Source organism: Penaeus chinensis, chromosome 40 (assembly GCF_019202785.1).
Source record: "Penaeus chinensis breed Huanghai No. 1 chromosome 40, ASM1920278v2, whole genome shotgun sequence".
In the NCBI taxonomy this organism is placed as follows: Eukaryota; Metazoa; Arthropoda; class Malacostraca; order Decapoda; family Penaeidae; genus Penaeus; species Penaeus chinensis.
The window spans coordinates 8564662-8586521 of NC_061858.1; the positions used below are offsets into that span (position 1 = coordinate 8564662).

Below are 21860 nucleotides of genomic sequence, written 5' to 3' on the forward strand. Positions count from 1 at the left end.
GAAATCTTGTGCCACAAGAGCTGTAATTACAGATCCTTATAGTGCTTTGCCAGAACCTTCAGTGCTCTTGTATTTGCAGGTGACATGAGGCTACAGTAGGCGTAGTCAGCACCCCACCTCAGACCCGCAGCTCTCTTCTACACCAGGGTAGCCCTTGTGGCTTTGACCCTTGGGTAGGGAGGCCCAGTAGTCTGGGGCGTCATTTGGGCGCACTTTTTATTTGGTCCTGATTTCTTTTCTTCTAATGTGACTTTCCTGAGCCTACCGGAGTTCCTCGTGAACTCCCGTATTCGCTTTGGGGGTGGGCATTGAATTACCGTCCTTCGCCTGGGCAAGTTCGGCGGTAAGGAAGTGTCCAACACATAACTCGATCCCTCTGTGGTACTGGAGAACGCAACCAGGCTTCCACTGGGGGGTAGAGGACAGAAAACTGCCTTACTCTGTTAGCTATTGTTGTTAGGTTGATAACAAAAGTGTTTTTTGTCCCTTCAGGACTAGGTTTTTTTGAGACAAGGGGTCGGACCTGGTCCGATACCCAGGATGGATGCTACCCCAGCTACCCCTTCTCCTCCTCAAGGAGGAGGGGCGACTCATGACCACTCTGACAAATTCGACCATGAACGGAACCCCCACTAATGACAAAACGAGAAGACCACTTTTCAAAATCCCCACCCAGAATGCAAGGTTCGCAAATGTAAAATGCTTGAATGAAAATCAATCGCTTTTGAACGTGAACCCCTTTTTGATTGTGTCAAAAAATTGCGAGATAGAAGCCTCCTTGTCTTCGAGTGAAAGTAAATATTCCTATTGGCCCAAATACCTGTAAGGGAGTAATCTTTCACAGGGATTTGAGGACGATAAAAGAAAGTGAAATTCTCGAGAGCATGAAGGACCAAGACGTAGTGGACGTTCATTGTATGACCAAGAAGGACGGGAATGTACGAACGAAAACTGGACTGTGTTTTTTTACCTTGCTTTAAATAAAATCCCAGAGTATGTTAACGTCGGATATGAACGTGTCCAAGTAAGACATATGTACAAAAGCTAATGCATTGTGATAGATACCAAAAATTCGGACTCACCTCATTAAGATGTATTGATAAAGACACTAATAAATGTATTTGCCGTAAATGTGCTGAAGCCCATGACATCATCACATGTACTAGCCAGATTTCCAAATGTGCTAACTGTGGAGGTCCCCATCAGTCAGGATCTGCTGAGTGCAGCATCCTAAAGGAGACTGAGACATTAGCATATATGAGGAAACATGAAATGAGTTATACTGAAGAGGAAAGTGGAAAGTTTGACACAAAAACCCGATACTTCCTATGCTGCAGCAGTAACTAACAACGCCCGTAGTGCAAGTGATGTCAGTCAGCAGCTTGTAGCTAAAGATAAAGAAATAGCTGAATTGAACCAACAGTTAAAGATTTAAAAATTAAAGTTTATCAGTAGACTAAATTGGTCGATCAAATGGCTGCATCAACCCAGCATAAACATCTTAAGGATGCTGATACCGAATCACAGTCCGGAGCGCACCTCCCCGTCCGGGCTACTCCTGTGAGGACTTCGTCTGGCTCGCGATCGGTTTCTCGAGAGAGAAGCAGGTCGCAATCTGTCAGTCGTCTCCCTCGCCAGGAGGTGCAGGACATGGAGGCTTCTGTCTCCAAACCATCCCGTGAGGGGTCACGGGAAGCAAGGGAGAGGGGGGTCCTCCCTCCCATAAAAAGAAAATTAAAACTGGCGGACAAAGCAATTCCAAACCCCATAAAACGTAATCTTCGCGTCGACCATTATACAATGGAACTGTCGAAGTCTCTGACGAGGTCGTATCGCTGAGGAACTACCATTTATGTCGGAAGGATCGTGAGGGTAGGGAGTCGCTATGTACATCCACCAAAGCCTCCCTTTTACAGAAGTGACTATTGATTATACTTTGGAGTTTGTTGCATGCAAAGTAAAAATTAATGGCACGTATCTGGCTATATGTTCAGTTTATTGTCCACCTGATAAAGTGATAATCTATGATGAGCTCTTTGCTCTTCATGAACGTCTGCCACAAAATAAAGTAATTTTAGGTGATTTTAATGCTCATCATATGTTATGGGGTTCCCTGCGGGTGGATGGTAGAGGTGAGTAAGTAGCTCGAGACCCGAGCCACCCTAATGGCAATGGAGGCACTAGGCCCTTTGCCACGAGACTCCACGACCTCGTCGAGAAAGTCGGTATAGAGGTGGAGGTACGCCAGAGGTTCAGAGATCCTTATTAAACATCTCAAATTTATTTCATATGTATACCGACAGCTTCAAGACAGATGTGGGTGCGGGTGTATGGTCGACTGAATGTGAACTAAAGTTTTGACTGCCGAATCATACATCGATTTTCCTTGCTGAACTTTTTGCCACTGATAAAGCCTTTGATTTTGCACTATCGACGACCCACGATAGAATAGTTATTTTCTCCGATTCATTAAGTTCACTTAAAGCTATTAAATCCTTAGAAACCACTAAAAATTAACTGCTGGGTAATATCATTCTTAAGTTACGTGGTGCCAACAAATCAATCAAGCTAATATGGTTACCAGGCCTCTCTGGTATCCATGGCAATGAACAGGCTGACAAACTAGCCGGGTCAACTGGCGACACTACCATAGTTCGTACAGATATCAGGTGTTTTGTGTCTCTTATAAAAACAAAAATACATCTGTGGCAAAGTGAGTGGACCAACCTCCAACTGACAAATAAAGTCAGACTAAACATCGAACCGTGGGACATATCCCCGCCTTAGGGTCAACGCTGCAAGATTTACCCACATCACTCCCTCCTTAGAAAAAAAATACCCTTCACAATGCGAGACATGCAACTCCAACCTAACAATAGAGCACTTTTTAACAGCTTGTCAGAATTATAATAATCAAAGAAGTATAATAGATTATCTCAGATTAAAAAAATAAAGATTTAACAACATCAAATCTTTTATCAGATGACAAAAATAAAATAAGTAAAGTAATCACTTTTTTAAGGGAGACAAAACTTTATGACCTTATATAGATTGATACAATAAATAGGATCCATTGGCTTAATAACCTTGGCCACATGCCGCTGGTTGATAGCCAAGAAATCCAACAAGAAAGAAAGAAAGAAAGGTAGTGCCGTTATTGGTTTACTGTTGTCAAGCCGACAGATGGCCTTCAGAAATGTAGGCCATTTGACTTTCCACATCTACATGGTTATATATAGATACACACATATCCACATTCACCTACTTGTACCTATCGAACTATCGATACTTATATAATATTCATACATATATACATACAGTATTTCTACACACCCACACTCGCTCGCACATACACACATACTTTTAAACACACACGTACACACGCACAAGCACACGCACACGCAAACACACACACACACAAACACACATATATACACACACATATACAATATCTACACACACACACACACACACACATATGTGTGTGTATATATATATATATATATATATATATATATATATATATATATATATAAAGAGAGAGAGAGAGAGAGAGAGAGAGAGAGAGTGAGTGAGTGAGTGAGTGAGTGAGTGAGTGAGTGAGAGAGAGAGAGAGAGAGAGAGAGAGAGAGAGAGAGAATTGACCGGTTTCGATTACATCTTCGTCAGAAATACATTTGTCTATATACTTTAGATAAGCTTGCTTGTTTTCGTAAAAAAAAAACAAAAAAAACAAGATTTATTTTGTAAACAAATTTGGAATTAACAGAGTTGTGTTTTTTTTCCTGAGTGTTGCAGAAAAGGCTGAACGCATGAAATATACATTTTCTGGAAAGTATGCTTTTTATGCAATAAGAACAAAGTTATAATTAGGACAAGGAAGACATCTTGTAAACACCTGCGGTCTGTAGTTACGCGAAAGTTAATTACGTAATCATAATGCTGTTAGATTAATATTCAGATGAGCTAATATATCCGTGAAATTCCAACTTGTTTTCTCAAACTTGTACGGGATGACTACAAGCTAACTACTGAAACTTCATGAGTGTTTCGTCTGGCTGTGTTAATGTGGATTGTGTGGCCGTTAGAATCAAACTAAGCGGGTATGGTTGGCTTACCCCCTGGAGGAGTGGGGGGGAGGGGTATTTTGATGCATTGCTTATGTTTCATCCACACATACATATACACGCACACATAAGCTGTATGTCAGATATTGTACATATGTATGTATATAGTGTGGGTGTCTTTGAACGGATAATCTATTTATATACATATATATGGAAATTTACCCAAACAGCTGTTCTTATCTAAGTCCCGTTATATCACCTCCCAACAATAGATCTTCTAAGGCCGCTCCTTTAGCTTACCAGGTTACGCGTGACGTTACTGCTGTGGTCTACAGGTGGCGTAGTGACATTGTAAGGCTTCATCATCTCGGCAAGTTTTGCTTACTCACACTACAAAGGTTACCATTACATAAAGTGTTGATGACTCAGGGTAAATGGTCTTTATTTTGTTCTCAGGTAATATAGGATTTATTCGTTTTGCTTTACTTGCTTTAGACGTCGAGAAGCAGGGTTCATTACTTGCTGAATAGACAGAGGGCCAATGTTTGGCTTCTGATCCTTATACCAATGTGTGTTCGTGATGGCAGGGTTGTTTCTTGCGTGAAAAGTGATCAATGTTCGCAAAAACCCTTTTCCCTAGTTTAAATGGAGTATTTTCTCCTATATGAAATATGAAGCGACCCTTTGTAAATATACTAAAGTCTTAAGTTTAGAGAAAAAAAAATATATATAAAATTCTAACATAATGCACTGAAAATATTCCAGCAGTAAAAATAAAAGAGTAACGTGACTCGGCGGGTGCTCTGAACCGAGACTACTGCTGACACACGCCTTCCGCTTACACATAATAATAGCCATGTTAAGTCATTGCTTTGTTAGGATATTTGCCATCTTGCAATGTAGTGTATGTTATTAAATTATCTGTACCCGAAACTATTATTACTGTAAGCGTATTAATACTAAAGAAAATAACGAGAATGATAACCAGAAAGCCATTGCTATAAAAAGTATCCAATTACACAAGTTCCCCCACAAAAAAGCAAATGGTTTTCATAGAAGATCCAATTTCTGAGAATGATTACACAATAAGTGCACACACACACACACACACACACACACACACACACACACACACAAACACAGATGTGTATGTGGAGATTCAACATATATATGTCTATCCAGATTTTCTTTTTTTCAGAACTCGAATTTCCTGCATATTGCATACCCACTTTCTATGAGTGTTGCACTGGCAAAACGAATGGGAAAAATCTATCTTCTCTGCAGATTAGGTTCAAAATAGTGCCCAGATTCTAAAGCACCTGTAATTTTTATGCCGAAAATAATAAAACAATCACTATTAAAGAACATAGGCCCCTTGCTGAGGTAAAATAAGAGTAGTACACACTGTACTGAGCACCGACAATGTCAAAAAGCATCTGCAGTGTCACACAGCATAATAATCAAAGAATTTTAAAAGTACTATAGAGACAATGGCAATACAATAATCAAAGGATCATAACACTACCAACATGATCAAAGACTCACAATAATAACAATAGATTAATCCAAAAATCATAACACAAATAGGGAGAATGATATGATAATCAAAGACTATTTACAGACACAAACACGACATTAAAAGAAAAAGTTCTAGATCAGTAGAAATGAAATATTGCCAGTGATCGTTTTCCCGCCATTAATTACAGATGTGACTGAGGTGATCAAACACATGCTTTACGTGGATATGCTGTGTGATTAACTTAATTCCCAAATTACGCTGCTTCTTTGATCTTGACGACTAATATACGTGTTTTTGAATTTTATTTTTTTGGAACAGCCGAATTCCTTTTTTTTTTTTTTTTTTTTTTAAATTGAACTGGCTCATACCAGGTATAAAAGGTGGAATAATATGAATATATTAGACATTCGGGGGGGGGGGGGGGTTTTTTTTTTACTTTTTATTCATCTCATCTCATTTTATTCATGGTGAATGTGTATAGACCGAGGTAGAGAAACATATATATATATATATATATATATATATATGTGTGTGTGTGTGTGTATATATGTATGTATAGAAAGATGTATAGAAGTATAGATAAACAAATTAATCAAAATGTAGAGTTATATATATGTATATATATACATACACAGATATATGTATACACACACACACACACACATATATATGTATATATATATATATATATATATATATATATATATATGCGCACACACACACACACACACATATATATATATATGTATATATATACATATATATATATATATATATATTTATTGTGTGTGTGTATGTGTGTTTGTGCATGTGTGTTTGTGCATATATATATATTTATATATTCATTTATATATATATTTATATATATATGTATATATATGTATGTATAGAAAGATATATAGAAATATAGATAAACAAATTAATCAAAATGTAGAGTTATATATATATATGTATATATATACATACACAGATATATGTATACACACACACACACACACACACATATATATATATATATATATATATATATATATGCACACACACACACACACACACACACACACACATATACATATATATATATATATATATATATATATGTATATGTATATATATATTTTTTAACAGCCATTCATTCCATTGCAGGACATAGGCCTCTCGCAATTCACCATTAAGAGGTTATAGGGCAGTGTCACCCTTGCTTGATTGGATGCACTTCCTAATCAACCGCGGTTCGGCGCGCTAACACTTGTGCCACGGCATTTTTACGACCGCCGCGACGGGGAATTGAACTCGGGACCACGAGGGTCGGAGGCCAGTACTCTAACCACTGGACCATCGCGGCAGTCATATATGTATATATATATACATATATATATATTGTGTGTGTGTATATGTGTGTTTGTGCATATATATATGTATATTTATATATATATATGCGTGTATGTGTGTGTGTGTGTGTGTTTTCCTGTGTGCGTCCTCATGGATGAGTGGCAACGCGTTCACATACTCTTGATGTGATAGAGGTTTTGAAGAAGACACGCACATACGCCATACTGTCTTTCTATCTCTTCATACGTATGCACAGGCACAGATCATTAACGCGTGAACCAAAGATTTGTACGGGGAACTACATCATATTTCATTAGATTTTGTCTGTCAAGTTACTTACTTATCCATACATCCCTCTCCCTCTTCCGCCCCCATGTTTCTCTCTCTCTCTCTCTCTCTCTCTCTCTCTCTCTCTCTCTCTCTCTCTATATATATATATATATATATATATATATATGTGTGTGTGTGTGTGTGTGTGTGTGTGTATGTGTGTGTGTGTGTATGTGGGTGTACTTACATATATACATATATATGTATATATTAATATATAAAACACACACACACACATACACACACACACACACACACACACACACACACACATATATATATATATATATATATATATATATATATATATGCATCAAAGGGTTAGATTTCACCGTTAGTTTGCATCATACAATGCTCTTGGAACATACACCTCTATATCCGTTACCCATTCAGTCCGTTCTATAGATAGCACAACTCTTTATTTCTTTTCATTTTTTATCATTTGTCAGAAGTAGTGAATAGAAATGAGAATATATTTATTGTAATATTTCACGGAAATAATTGCCTCTGTCTTACAGAGTCATTGGCCAACATGTGATGTAGCAACTGGGTCACTAATGAGAAGGTTCTTAAATATGATTACAATACCTGTGTGAATAACTTTTCAACCAATTATTAGAGAATTTCCAGTAATCAACACACACACACACACACACACACACACACACACACACACACACACACACACACACACACACACACACACACACACACACACACACACACGGTAGTGAAGTGGTAACATTCCTGTCCAGCAATCTTGCTGACCTGCGTTGAAATCCCGTACAGCCAGTAGAAGGTAACCCCGGTCATTCCTTGCACACGGGGTTATTTAGAACAAAAAACAAACAGCTGTAGTAATTTGACTAAAGACACAAAAGTGTTACACCAAACCCTAAATTATTATTAGTATGATAATAATAATAATAATAATAATAATAATAATAATGCATATATACACACAAATATATATATTCTTCTTTGGGCTTCTCCCCTGAGCGGTCGCCACAGCGGAATGATCCGCAACATAATTTTGGCTTGTTTTTACAGCCGGATGCCCTTCCTCCCGCAAACCCTCCACATAGGATATTCCACTGGATTGTCCATGGGCAATCGAGGTGAAATTCTTTGCCCAGGGGAACAACGCGCCGGTCGGTGACTCGAACTCAGATTGTCATGACAGTCTGTGAGTCCGATGATCTAACCAATCGGCCTATATATACAATATATATGTGTACACACACACACACAAACACACACACACACACACAAACACACACACACACACATACACACACACACACATGTATGTATGTATGTATGTATGTATGTATGTATGTATGTATGTATGTATGTATGTATGTATGTGTGTGTGTGTTATATGTATGAAATTATCCCTTTTAAAGAACGTAAAAACCAACCGCTGAATTGGTCTTCCCGTACTTCCCATATTTTCACAGCTGAGCGAACTGTTGTGAGAAAAAAATCAAATATCTTTTGTTCATTATTTCAACATCACCATAAGTCGCCCCATGATGCACGTGCTACAAATACACAGAACCCCAAACGCCAGTCCCCTTTAAGCCATTTCATTCACAGCTATCGCACAGTTTCATATCTTTATTGGGAAACGATCCAGTGACAAATATCGCTGAAATACTTAGGGAAAAAAGGATACGATGAAAAACTCGGCAAATGGCATGGAGCGATCAAAGAAGCGGCTTCTGCTGTTTTTAACTACCTGCAGTTCACTCGTTAAGTTAATTACGCAGGTTAGATGAATGCAGCTTGGCCCTTTGATTAAGGCGATATCGATATCCTCTGAGAAAAAATAGGCTATGAGGAAAATAGAGAAAAGAGGAGAAATATACAGAAATATTTTTTTCTCTCTGTTTTTCACGGTCTTTTGATGATTTTGCAAAACAAGCTTTTGTTTATGTCATTGTCTATTATGATTGTTGTAGTTGTTTTGGGGATTTCGATGAGGGTGGTGTTTTCGCATGCATGATTATTATGGCAGGAGTCAAAATACAAACACAAAGACACAAACATGCATACTCATATGTACACGCGTACACACATACACACATACAAAAAAACAAATACATGCACACACACATACACACACACACACACGCACACACACACACACATGCACACATGCACACATGTACACACACACACACACACAAACATACGCACACATACATACACGAACACACACACACACACACACACACACACACACACACACACACACACACACGTACACACACACACACACACACTCCCCGTCCCCCTCTTCTCCTCTCCCCCTCCCCTCTTCTGCTCTCCCCGTCCCCCTCTTCTCCTCTCCCCCTCCTCTCTTCTCTTCTTCCCCTCCCCTCTTCTCCTCTCCCCCTCCCCTCTTCTGCTCTCCCCCTCCTCTCTTCTCTTCTTCCCCTCCCCTCTTATCTTCTCCCCGTCCCCCTCTTCTCCTCTCCCCCTCCCCCTCTTCTCCTCTCCCCCTCCCCCTCTTCTCTCCTCTCCCCCTCCCCCTCTTCTCTCCTCTCCCCCTCCTCCTCTTCTCCTCTCCCCTCCCCCTCTTCTCCTCTCCCCGTCCCCCTCTTCTCCTCTCCCCCTCCTCTCTTCTCTTCTTCCCCTCCCCTCTTCTCCTCTCCTCCGACCCCTCTTCTCCCCTCCCCCTCCCCCTCTTCTTTTCTCCTCCTCGCCCTCTTCTCCTCTCCCCCTCCCCTCTTCTGCTCTCCCCCTCCTCTCTTCTCTTCTCCCCCTCCCCTCTTCTCCTCTCCCCCTCCCCTCTTCTCCTCTCCCCCTCCCCCTCTTCTCCTCTCCCCCTCCCCCTCTTCTCTCCTCTCCCCCTCCCCCTCTTCTCTCCTCTCCCCCTCCTCCTCTTCTCCTCTCCCCTCCCCCTCTTCTGCTCTCCCCGTCCCCCTCTTCTCCTCTCCCCCTCCTCTCTTCTGCTCTCCCCGTCCCCCTCTTCTCCTCCCCCCCTCCCCTCTTCTCTTCTCCCCCTCCTCTCTTCTCTTCTCCCCCTACCCTCTTCTCCTCTCCTCCTACCCCTCTTCTCCCCTCCCCTCCCCCTCGTCTTTTCTCCTCCTCGCCCTCTTCTCCTCTCCCCCTCCCCTCTTCTCCTCTCCCCCTCCCCTCTTCTCCTCTCCCCCTCCCCTCTTCTCCTCTCCCCCTTCCCCTCTTCTTTTCTCCCCCTCGCTCTCTTTCTCCTCTCCCCGTCTCCCTCTTCTCCTCTCCCCCTCCCCTCTTCTCTCTCTCCCCCTTCCCCTCTTCCTCCTCTCCCCCTCCCCCTTTTCTCCTCTCCCCCATCTCCTCTTCTCCTCTCCTTCCCCCTCTTCCACTCTCCGCCTCCCCCTCTTCTCCTCTCCCCGTCCCCCTCTTATCCTCTCCCCGTCCCCCTCCCCCTCTTCTCCTCTACCCTCCCCCTTTTCTCCTCTCCCCCTCCCCCTCTTCTCCTCTCCCCCACCCCCTCTTCTCTCCCCCTCCCCCTCTCTCTCTTCTCTCCTCCCCTCCCCTCTCTCCTTCTCCCTCTCCCCTCTTCCTCTTCTCTCTCCCCCCCTCCCCCTCTTCTCCTCTCCCCCTCCCCTCTTCTCCTCTCCCCGTCCCCCTCTTCTCCTCTCCCCCATCCCCCTCTTCTCCTCTCCCGTCCCCCTCTTCTCCTCTCCCCCTCACCCCTCTTCTCTCCTCTCTCCCCCTCCCCCTCTTCTCCTCTCCCCTCTCCCTCTTCTCTCTCTCCCCCTCCCCCTCTTCTCTTCTCCCCCTCCCCCTCTTCTCCTCTCCCCCTCCCCCTCTTCTCCTCTCCCCCTATCCCCTCTCTTCTCTCTCCCCCTCCCTCTTCTCCTCTCCCCCTCCCCCTCTTCTCCTCTCCCCCTCCCCTCTTCTCTTCTCCCCCTCCCCTCTTCTCTTCTCCCCCTCCCCCTCTTCTCCTCTCCCCTCCTCTCTTCTCTTCTCCCCCTCCCCCTCTTCTCTCTCCCCCGTCCCCTCTTCTCTCTCCCCCTCCCCCTCTTCTCCTCTCCCCGTCCCCTCTTCTCTCTCCCCTCCCCCTCTTCTCCTCTCCCCCTCCCCCTCTTCTCCTCTCCCCCTCCCCTCTCTCTCTCCCCTCCCCTCTTCTCTCTCTCTCCCCTACCCTCTTTCCTCTCCTCCTCCCCCTCTTCTCCCCTCCCCCTCCCCCTCTTCTTTTCTCCTCCTCGCCCTCTTCTCCTCTCCCCCTCCCCTCTTCTCCTCTCCCCTTCCCTCTTCTTTTCTCCCCCTCGCTCTCTTCTCCTCTCCCCGTCTCCCTCTTCTCCTCTCCCCCTCCCCTCTTCTCCTCTCCCCCTCCCCCTCTTCTTTTCTCCTCCTCGCCCTCTTCTCCTTTCCCCTCCCCTCTTCTCCTCTCCCCGTCCCCCTCTTTCCTCTCCCCGTCCCCCTCTCCCTCTTCTCTCCTCTCCCCCTCCCCCTCTTCTCCTCTCCCCCTCCCCCTCCCCCTCTTCTCCTCTCACCTCCCCCTCTTCTCCTCTCCCCCTCCCCCTCTTCTCTTCTCTCCCCCTCCCCCTCTTCTCTCCCCCTCCCCCACCCCCACAGCAAGGATCTACGCCATCAACACGTTCTGTAATCATTATTTCCGAAAAAATCCAATCAGTTTCCCAGCCACCGACTTAACGAGGTGTGAAATAGGGTCAATGATGAAGCTCTGATGTGGTGGCGTGGGGGGGGGGGGGAAGGTCAGGGCTAAGGGATTAGGGATAAGGTCAGGGGTAGGGGGTCGAGTGAGGGGGAAGGTCAGGGAGCGGGAAGCGAGTAGGGGGGGAAGTCCGAAGAGGAGGGGGTGACTAGAGCAAAGGTCAAGGGGAGAGTGAGGGCGAGGGGGCGAATGGAGATGGAAGGACAGGGGGAGGGATCAATTGGGGGAAGGTCATGAGGAGGGGGCAAGTAGGGGGAGAGGGCGAGTAGGGGGAAGCTAGGGAGAGGGGGGCATGGGGGGGAGGTCAGGGGGAGGGGGTAGTGAGTGAGTGAGGGGGAAGGTCAGGGGGAGGAGGCGAGTGAGGGGAAGGTCAGGGGGAGGGGGTCGAGTGAGGGGGAAGGTCAGCAGGAAGAGGCGTATGTGGGGAAGGTCAACAGCAGAGGGGGGTAGGGTGAAAGTCAGGGGGGGTCTTGGGGAGGAAAAAATAGAGATAAAAGATGGGGAGATAGGAATAAAAAGGGGGGGGGGTAAGGGGGAAGAATGAAGGAGAGAAATCAGAGAGGAAATGGGGGAGGAGCGAATAGGGAAGAGGAAAGAGCTGGAGAGAGAAGTGAGGGGAAGGGAGAAGGAGATGGGAGATACAGGTTAGAAAAAAAGTGGAGCGAATTGAGAAGAAGGAAGCTGATTAATTAAAATTATCTGCCGCGTCAACAGCCAATGTTATGAGCTGCAGAAGGAGGAGAGAAAATAAGAATAAGAAGAAGTAAGGGAAAAGAGAGGGAGGACACAATTGATGGTAGAAATGCTAACAATGGATGATGAGAGAGGCAATGACAATAATAATAACAACGAAACAGAAGACGATAACGAATGAAATTGGCGAGAAAGATAAACAACACGAAAATACGTAGATGATTGCCCTTACAAGAAAAGGAAAGACGAGGAAAAAAGAAAAAAGAAAACAAGGTTGAGAGGAGGAAAAGAAATGAAAGAAAGAAGCAAAATGATAAGGCTGACCCACAAATCTACTGCAACGTCGTTATTCGGAGATGCTTTTAGAATACAAGACGAAAGGTTCTGTCTTTCTGCGCTAACGCTTTCCTTTTCTATGGAATATATGGTTCATTCATAAATATTTATATTATATATATTATATATATATTATATACATATATATATATATATATATATATATATATATATATATATATATATATATATATCACACACACACACACACACACACACACACACACATATATATATATATATATATATATATATATATATATATATATATATATATTGTGCATGTATGTACAAACACATATACACACACATACAGAAATAAGTATGATTTTTATAGAAAAATAGCAGTGGGAAATTGTGTGGTGTTATAGGTTAACGAGTTATTTTCGGGAAGGGAATTAGGCTGACCGGCCCTTTTAGAGCAAATGGAATACACGATTAGGTTTCCAAAAATATCGTTCAGACGCTCAAATATGTCTACATGTCTATCAGAACACACACACACACACACACACACACACACACACACACACACACACACACACACACACACACACACACACACACACACACCACACACACATATATAAATATACAAATACATACATATATATGTAAATATATATATATAAATATATATATATGCGTATGTGGGTGTGGGTGTTTAAATTAAATATAAAAACATAAATACTTAAATCTCTCTCTCTCTCTCTCTCTCTCTCTCTCTCTCTCTATATATATATATATATATATATATATATATATATATATATATATATATGTGTGTGTGTGTGTGTGTGTGTGTGTGTGTGTGTGTGTGTATGTACTGTACAAAAAAGTAAATAAAAAGTAAAATGAAAAGTAGAACTACATTTCCTCGGTAAGAAGTGACTTAACCTCGTAAAGAAATCCCAACAGCTTGATGTGTTGTTCGCGTGTAATTTCGTCGCCTAGATATGGCATCTATGTTGCTCATATAATTAATAATGTTGCTGATAATTCCTTTTTATGACACATACACACCTTTTCTTACAGATATATGCATGTATATACCATTTTATTTATTGAAAAATTCAAGGTCACATTAGCGGCGTATACAAAAATTTTCAGTATAGTGATGTTTGTGGATTTCCGGAAAGGTCAGTGGCCAAAATAAACAAATGTACCAAACAGCAAAGGTCACACAGCATTATGGTAAAGTATTGTGGCGAAAAGGGTAAATATGAGTAAACGATTTGGATAAGCGGACAGAAGGGGATGAAGAAGAAAAGGAAAAGGGAAGAGGGAGAAGAAAAGACACTGCAAAGGTCCAAAGCAAGTGTGATCCCTACACTGATCCCCAGTCTCCGTCTCCTTGTCCCCCCCCCCCCAGCAAAAGATGGGGGGGAGGGTATGTATACAAATAGATAAACTCGCACACATATCTTTTAACATAACAAGTCTCTCTCTCTTTCTGCAAGTTGCTGTCCCTTTCCTAAGTCCCGTGTGCCCGCAGGTGGAGTGGCGTCGGGCGGCCAACCTGACCTTCCCCGGGGGCGCCGTCGTCGTGGGCGGCCGCTCCGTCCTGCTGGACTACGTCGGGCGAGAAGACGCCGGCCTCTACTCCTGCACCGCCAAGACCACCTTAGGACACACGCACTCCAACAACGTCACTATACACGTGCACTGTAAGTTCGTTAAATGATTTTCTAATTATTGGGATTTGTTTTTTTTATTTTCTATTATTATTATTATTATTATTAGTAGTAGTAGGTAATGAAGACTATTCGCTCTCTTCATGCAATAAACGATAAAGTTTTTATATTATCTAAATTTTATACTTTGGTGTAGTTGTGATTTATGATTTTTTGCTTATTTTTTAAAAGTTATTAATGAGCACTTTTTTCTACCATGTACTATTATAATTAACAAAGACTTGTTTCCTTTGACAACGTTCACACGAGATATCAGAGGATGAAATATAAGATCACTTAATTTCTTGTCCTTTCCATTTAAAAGATTTATAATTAATGAACAGTTTTTCTACCTTGTATTTATTATTACCAAATAGTTATTTATTTGCTATAATAACCTTCGCACTAGATATCAGTGATATATATATATATATATATATATATATATATCACATTCTATCTCAGTGAATATCGGTAGCAGTGTAGTGGATGACATACACTAAGAATTATATTTATAGTGAACCGTTTCAAACTTAAATTTTAATTATTTGAACTGAGGACACCATTTCACATTGATGACGTCAGTACTTGTTAGGTTGTCAACATGCTTTGAGTACGGACGGCGAGGGAGCAAACACTTAACTGATTAATTTGAAGCAATTGTCGGTGGTGATTATTGACTCTCGAGTTCAATCTTGGTCTAATTAAGCAAGTCATAATGTCTTTCGAAAGCGTCTTGCCTTCCTCGCCAGGTCACTAATTCCTCCCAGGTTCGGTTTAGGCGATGAATAGAGAGATATATTAATCTGAATCGCAAATCATGCATACATGTGTCTAGTATATACTCACACACACACACACACACACACACACACACACACACACACACACACACACACATATATATATATATATATATATATACACACATAGACAGACATATGTATATAATATATATATATATATATATATATATATATATATATATATATATATATATTACATATGTGTGTATGCGTATTAACTACACAAACATCCAACATGTAGCTTCGGGTTCCTAAACCCTGATTTTATGCTCAATTCTTCATACTCATATTCTTCCTCTTTCTGACCCGTCTGCTAACTTCCAGATGCGCCCGTTGTGGGCCTGTGGGCACGGGATACGGGTGTGGGCGAGGTGGAACTTGGATGCCTGGCAGAAGGCCGGCCGCGCCCCGCCATCAGCTGGTACATCAACAACACCCGTATCCACTCTAACGGCTGCAACAGGTAGGCAAACAGCGCCTTGTGACTTTGACATGTTTGTGTTGAGTATATATACTATACTAGCGATGCTTCGTATAAATAGAAGACAAATGTAATGATAACCGTTCCGTGATGAAATATTGAGAAAGTTTGGTGAAATAATAAAGATAGGCTGGCCAAGAGCTGTCTACCATTTACCTCGGGTAATCATGTCAAAACAAACAAGTGTCTTCTTGTACACATCAGTGTTTAATTATTCACTTTGACATTATTTATAGCTTTCTTTCAACATCTACAGTCACCTTGTGTTTCGCTTTTATAGATGGCTTAACGTACCAGTATAGCTTTTCACATCCACAGCCACATTACACAGAGCTTTCTTGCTTCATCAATCATTTTACGTATACTCTTTCCACACGTAAGGTCACCATCCTTGCAGCTTCCTCTCCACATATTGGCATTTTACATGTATATTTCGCCCCACCCCCACAGTTATTTTACATACACCCTTCATTCCCAATCTGCAGGAATGTGACCATAACGACCACCATCCTGTCTCCGGGCTTCCTGCTCTCCGTGGCTCTCATCCACAACGCTAGTTCTTCAGACTACGGCTACTACCACTGTCGCGCCATCAACATGCAGGGGTCAACACGAGGTTTCATAATGCTGCACGATGGTACCGGTCAGTGGGCTTTGCTTTGCATCTGATATTATACATGAGGCAGTCTATTGGGTTATATATATATATATATATATATATATATATATATATATATATATTTTTATTTTTTTTTTTTTGAAATCTTAAGTCATACTGGTATTTCTTAATCGATTTATCTGGTTTTGTTATTTACATGGGATGGGGGTAACAATAGTAGTTACTTTAAGTGTAAAGACACAACGTTTTGATGAAACAAACGCGTATACTATATACATGAAACAACACAGTCCTTTCGTTGCATAACTTCTCAATAAACAAATGTATTTTGACTAACAGGCCAGTTAGATGCAGAACAACTGAGGAAAATACACAAGGAGGAGTACGTGACCCCAGTGGAGAACCCACGCCTCGCCTCCTTCATGCTGGGGATGGTGCCGCCCCTCTACATCGCCCTCTACATCATAGCCTACCTCGGCTGCTACAAGACTTCAGTGTCGGGCGTTCCCGGGGCACATGGCAGGTTCGGGGCCAGCTACGACGTGGAGTAAAGCAGCGAACGGCAAGAACTAAAGAATATATCGGACTTTGGGAATGCGAGTGATCTGTGAAGGCATTTTGAGTCTAAAAATGCTTGCGTCTTCAGCAGATTTTAAAATTTGGAAAGGAAAGTGGTGTGTTGGTTGCTGTGTAAACCGGGTGATGCAAAGTTGCTCTTAAATAAACAGTGCTATGTGTGCTACTTCTGAAACTGCAAAGAAAACTCTAGTGACGAAACTCATCCCGAGGAAATTAATACATAGAAAGTGTTTAGAGTGTTCTGTTCAGTTTCCTTGCGAGTTACAAAAGAACTATGCAAAATATTTACAGGGATTACAAGTGCTAATCCACAAACTATGTTTTTAAATAAAGTTAAGTCTTAGACATGTCTCTGTCTATGTGTCTGCCTGTTTCTCTCTGTGCGCGGTTGTGTGTGTGCCCCCTTGTCACTGAAAGGTTGTTGGCATATTGCTAAATAATCTCAATATCTTTGACATGCATTTCACCCTCATGTTTTCTTATTCAAGTCTCAAAGACGTATTATATATGTAAGTTGTATAATAATAAAAGATACACTATATAAAGAAAGTTGTTGGTATACAATTATCCTTTGAAAAAATGTCTTGACGATGCATTATAAAAAGGAAAATTATGTTTCAGTCTTTTCAAATTAATAAACTTTGCAAAAGATGGTTACGTGGGTTATGGGAAAAATTGCGAAAACGAGAATGAACCCTCATACAAGGGATTTCGAAAAGTATCCGATCCGCGGCTATAATACCTAACGCCCTATAAGTACACGTAGAAAACTTGAGAAAAGGAGTTGAACTGTATCAAAATAGACCTCTTCGCTTTCTATAAACCAAACAGAAGTCTTCCTATCGCTGGGGACATTTCTCGAAGTCGTTCTTTAAGATCACCACATGTTTCGCTGCATTTCCCTAAACGTGCAAGAACGGTGCGTAAAATCAAACTATCTGAAAGCCCGTAGCCACCTTCGGGATGTAGTGTATTGCAGGAGAATGAGAAAATATAACAAATACGTTGTGGCAACTCGTTTACTTCAGGAGGGGGAGGCAACCGTGGGATTTGGTGTAGTGAGTTTAATAAGTATGATTGTTATTTTATAGCCAAAGGACGGGTACTTTTCTGTCAGACCTCACGTAAAACGTCACCATTAAATGGATCTATTTTGTGACCAATGTAAAAAAAGAAAAAAAAAAAAGTGTCATTAACTCCACACTATTCCACTTACATATCTAACATTATGGAATTGTTCACACTCATTCATGGCTTCTATACTTATATCTAGAGTCAGTGACTAAAACAGGCAATTTTTCAAATTTGCATTAAATAATATATCTTAGAATATTGCAAAATATTCGATCCATTTCAAGTTGAACGAAAGCTAACCAATACTTACTGCCTAGCTTCATAATTATTGTCCGAAAAAATCAATCAACTTCTATACCATTTATCTGAAGGATGTAAAAATCTATTTTGTCAAATTAAGCTTTCAATGTAAGTACAGAAGTGGAGGATGATTGTGTCAAGTGCTTTGTATATTCATTTTTTTTTTTCTTTTTCTGAGGAAAGTTTTACCTCATTTTTTTTTTTTATAAATGTCCATCGTCCCCGCCCAAGCTACGCTAATGTTATTCTTGGATTATTTGTAACTAAAGTTTCCTTCCTGTTCATGGTTAAAGTTACTTTCTAAAGAGTAGCATGGACTGAATTGCTCATATTAATTCAGTAATTACAATAAATCTTTTGAAGATATTTTACTGTACAGTGTATACAAATTATGGTAAATTTTTCTTTAATAAAGAAATAAATGGTTAATGATTAAAATCAAAATAAAGGTCATGTAGCACTATGGGAAAGTATAATATTAGAAGGAGCAGGGAAGGGTGTTGAGTTAGTAATTAGTTGCTATACGTCAACAGTATAAAGTAGTATTGAAAAGGTTAAAGATAGGTAAAGGAAGTGATGAGTGAATGGGTTAAGGTTGGATTAAATAAGGGGATTATATCAAGTAAAGGATATATATGCGTCTGAGGAAGGAGAACAGGTTGTCAAAGCAGAAAGTGTGGGATTCCGTAAGGATGTCTGACAGATTGGGAAGTCGGTAAAGGGAGGATAAGTGGGGGAAAACAGAGGTAGGGGCTGCAGTAAAGCGTGCACAGGACAACAGACTGTATGTAACTGAAAGAGGAAAATTACATAGTGAACATAAGGGCAGATCAGAACGTGACATAAATAGGAGTGTGTTAGACGGGTATGGTTAATATGTAAGCGGGCGAGAGCCGTCTCCCAACGTCTGTTCCGATGAAATGGAGATAAGGTGGTGCTGGGCACACTAACTTCCTTCGGACTGAGGGAAGGATGATGATACAGAAGAGGCAATTTTGATCTGGAGAGTGCGTTTGGAGAGAAAGGTCTAGAAAGACACCCATGTTTCCGCGTATGCTTTGAGAGGACAATTGTTGGAAAATATGGTACCGCCATGTGGTATCATATGTTTTTTTTTACTAGGTGAAAGGATATGGCTAATACGGAGTCATGGCGTGCAAATGCAGATATAATATGAGTAAGGGGTCAGTTGTACTTCGGGCACGGCGGAAGCCAAACTGGGAAGTAGAGAAAAGACTGAGATTCAAGTTACCACATTAAGCGGAAGTTAACCATTCGGCTAGTAGAGTGATAGGGCGGTACCCAATTTATTGGGTTTCAAGAACGGGAGGACAAGAGCTCGCTAATAAGGAGGAAAATATCCTCCCGTTCATATGTGGTTGAAGATAGTTAATAGGAAGGGTAGAGAGGAAGATGGAAGGTGTCGGAACATACGGTAGTGAATACCGCCAGGGTGTTGTGGCAGCGTTGAGTTCAGAGGAAGAAAAAGGTAGCATTAAAAGACTCAGAGGACAGGATGATGGGGGTGCATTCTCTGATGGTCTTAATGTGAAACATTGTAGCATAAATGAAATGAACTAGAAGGGGGATGGAAGGGGCAATGATAGTAGAGAGTGAAGTGAAAGTACGCCATTCAGCTCTATCAAAGCACCAGCGCGGGGGATTAGAAAGTGGTATATATGAAGTAGGAGAAAGGAGGACTAGAAAATGGTCACTATAGAATGGAAGTCTAAATGGAGAGAAGGGGAGCAAAGACAGAGGTCAATATGATTGCGTGCGCGTGTCAAAACGTGTGGGGCGATCTGAATTAAGAATGATGTCAGCTGTGGAGAGGGAGCGTTTTAGGGATCAGCCACGGGAGGTAGTGGTGGAATCACCCCAAATAGTGTGGTGGCAGTTAAAATCACCAACTATGAGGAAAGGGGGGGTGGAATTGGGAAATTAGAATTTCAAAGGCAACAAAGTCAATGGACTGGGAAGGGGAGAAGTGGACTGAAATAACTGTGATCCAGCGGTGAAGAAAATGCGATTAACTGTGCAAAGGACAGTGGTTTGAAAGGGAAGTATAACATATGGTGTTTTCTGGTGGATGAGTATAGACGAGACATAAAAGAAGTGCGAGACAAAATGGTAATTGGGAATTGGTATAAGAGGATGTGTAAGAAAAGTCTCTTGGAGACTGATAATGGATGGGTTTTAAGAAGTGAGGGGGGGGGAGGGTGTAGGGGGATATGAATTGGAGGTTGGATATCGGCAGTCACTGTGAATGTGGAGGGAACGGAAATTGGAGGGTAGATGAGGGGTATCTGTGTCAATTTGGGACTCAAGCAGATAGTTTTGAATATCTTCAATAGTAGGACGTTTTAGACTGTCTGCTGTGGGTAGCGCGAGGAGGAGGTTTTGGGGCGGCAGTAGAGACTGGAGTGTTAAGATTTAGATTCACAGAAGAATGGGTCACGAAAAATCGGTCCCATTTTACTGGGCTAAATAGAGTATTTAAGATATCTATAGAGGTAGGGATGGCAGGAAGACGGGGACGTGTGGAAGAGGGAGTAGAGTTGAGAGAGGTAGCACTGCAGAGAGGTGGACAATAAGGTTGTAGAGAACTAATAGAGGAGGATGGGGTAGTTGATGAAGAAAGTTGTGGGGGTCGAGGGGATGAAGCTCAATGTTGGGAGAGTGGGAATGTGTCCGGGAGGTTGAGTGTTGACCTGGGTAGCAGGCACTGAGGAGGGGATAGTAGTAGCAGTGTTCAGAGTCAAAGGAGAGCCTGGGGTTGGAGAACAGGAGAATTTGAATCAATGTACTATTTGATGAAGGGGGAAGCCTCATTGCCCCTAATAAAGGTATAAAATCTTCATTATTGGTCATGGGAAGCTTAGAGTATGTTCCGGGGAGAGAAACAGTCCGCCGGTTGTCTAGCCCTTACCCCTTGAGGGCCCAACTAAACAGAGGAGTACTGTGCCCATGGCTCCCCCAGGCCATTCAGGACTGGCATAAAGTCAACCTTTCATCCTTTCAACATGGGTCTAACACCTTAAGAAATGGATAGCAAGAGGTTGGAAAAGTAATGGAAACAAAAAAGGGAGGGGAAAAGACTGCACAAAATTAGTTGCATTGGGTCTCAGTCCTCGTCTCCTAAGCCCCCCCCCCCCCCACACACAACAACAACGGGCAAAGGATTGGGGATCAACATAGCTTTAGAAAATTTATAGTTTTTTAAAAATTACTCTAATGATGTGATCTCTTATTGATAACTGTCTGTTTTTTTTTCTGACGAGATTGATGGACTAAACCTTTTTCCTGTGCCCAATGTCTGTAGTTGTGTTTGTGGAGAAACCTACTGATGGGTCTCACATATCTAATTTAATATTTCTGGATT

The 21860-nt window shown here is 41.9% G+C and overlaps 1 protein-coding gene across 2 annotated transcripts in view; it reads left to right on the forward strand.

Moving 5' to 3' along the window:
* The window catches only part of LOC125047073 (neuronal cell adhesion molecule-like), a 24408-nt gene extending 6755 nt beyond the window's left edge, over positions 1-17653 (forward strand). The window contains exons 2-5 of one of the 2 annotated variants that reach the window (XM_047645164.1): positions 14442-14613; positions 15750-15888; positions 16392-16549; positions 16865-17653. In XM_047645164.1, the coding sequence (XP_047501120.1) occupies positions 14442-14613; positions 15750-15888; positions 16392-16549; positions 16865-17076 (681 nt within the window). In that variant the 3' untranslated portion in view covers positions 17077-17653. The remainder of the gene's footprint in view (positions 1-14441; positions 14614-15749; positions 15889-16391; positions 16550-16864) is intronic. The other variant, XM_047645165.1, reaches the window with a different exon arrangement.
* Positions 17654-21860: the final 4207 nt, after the last annotated feature.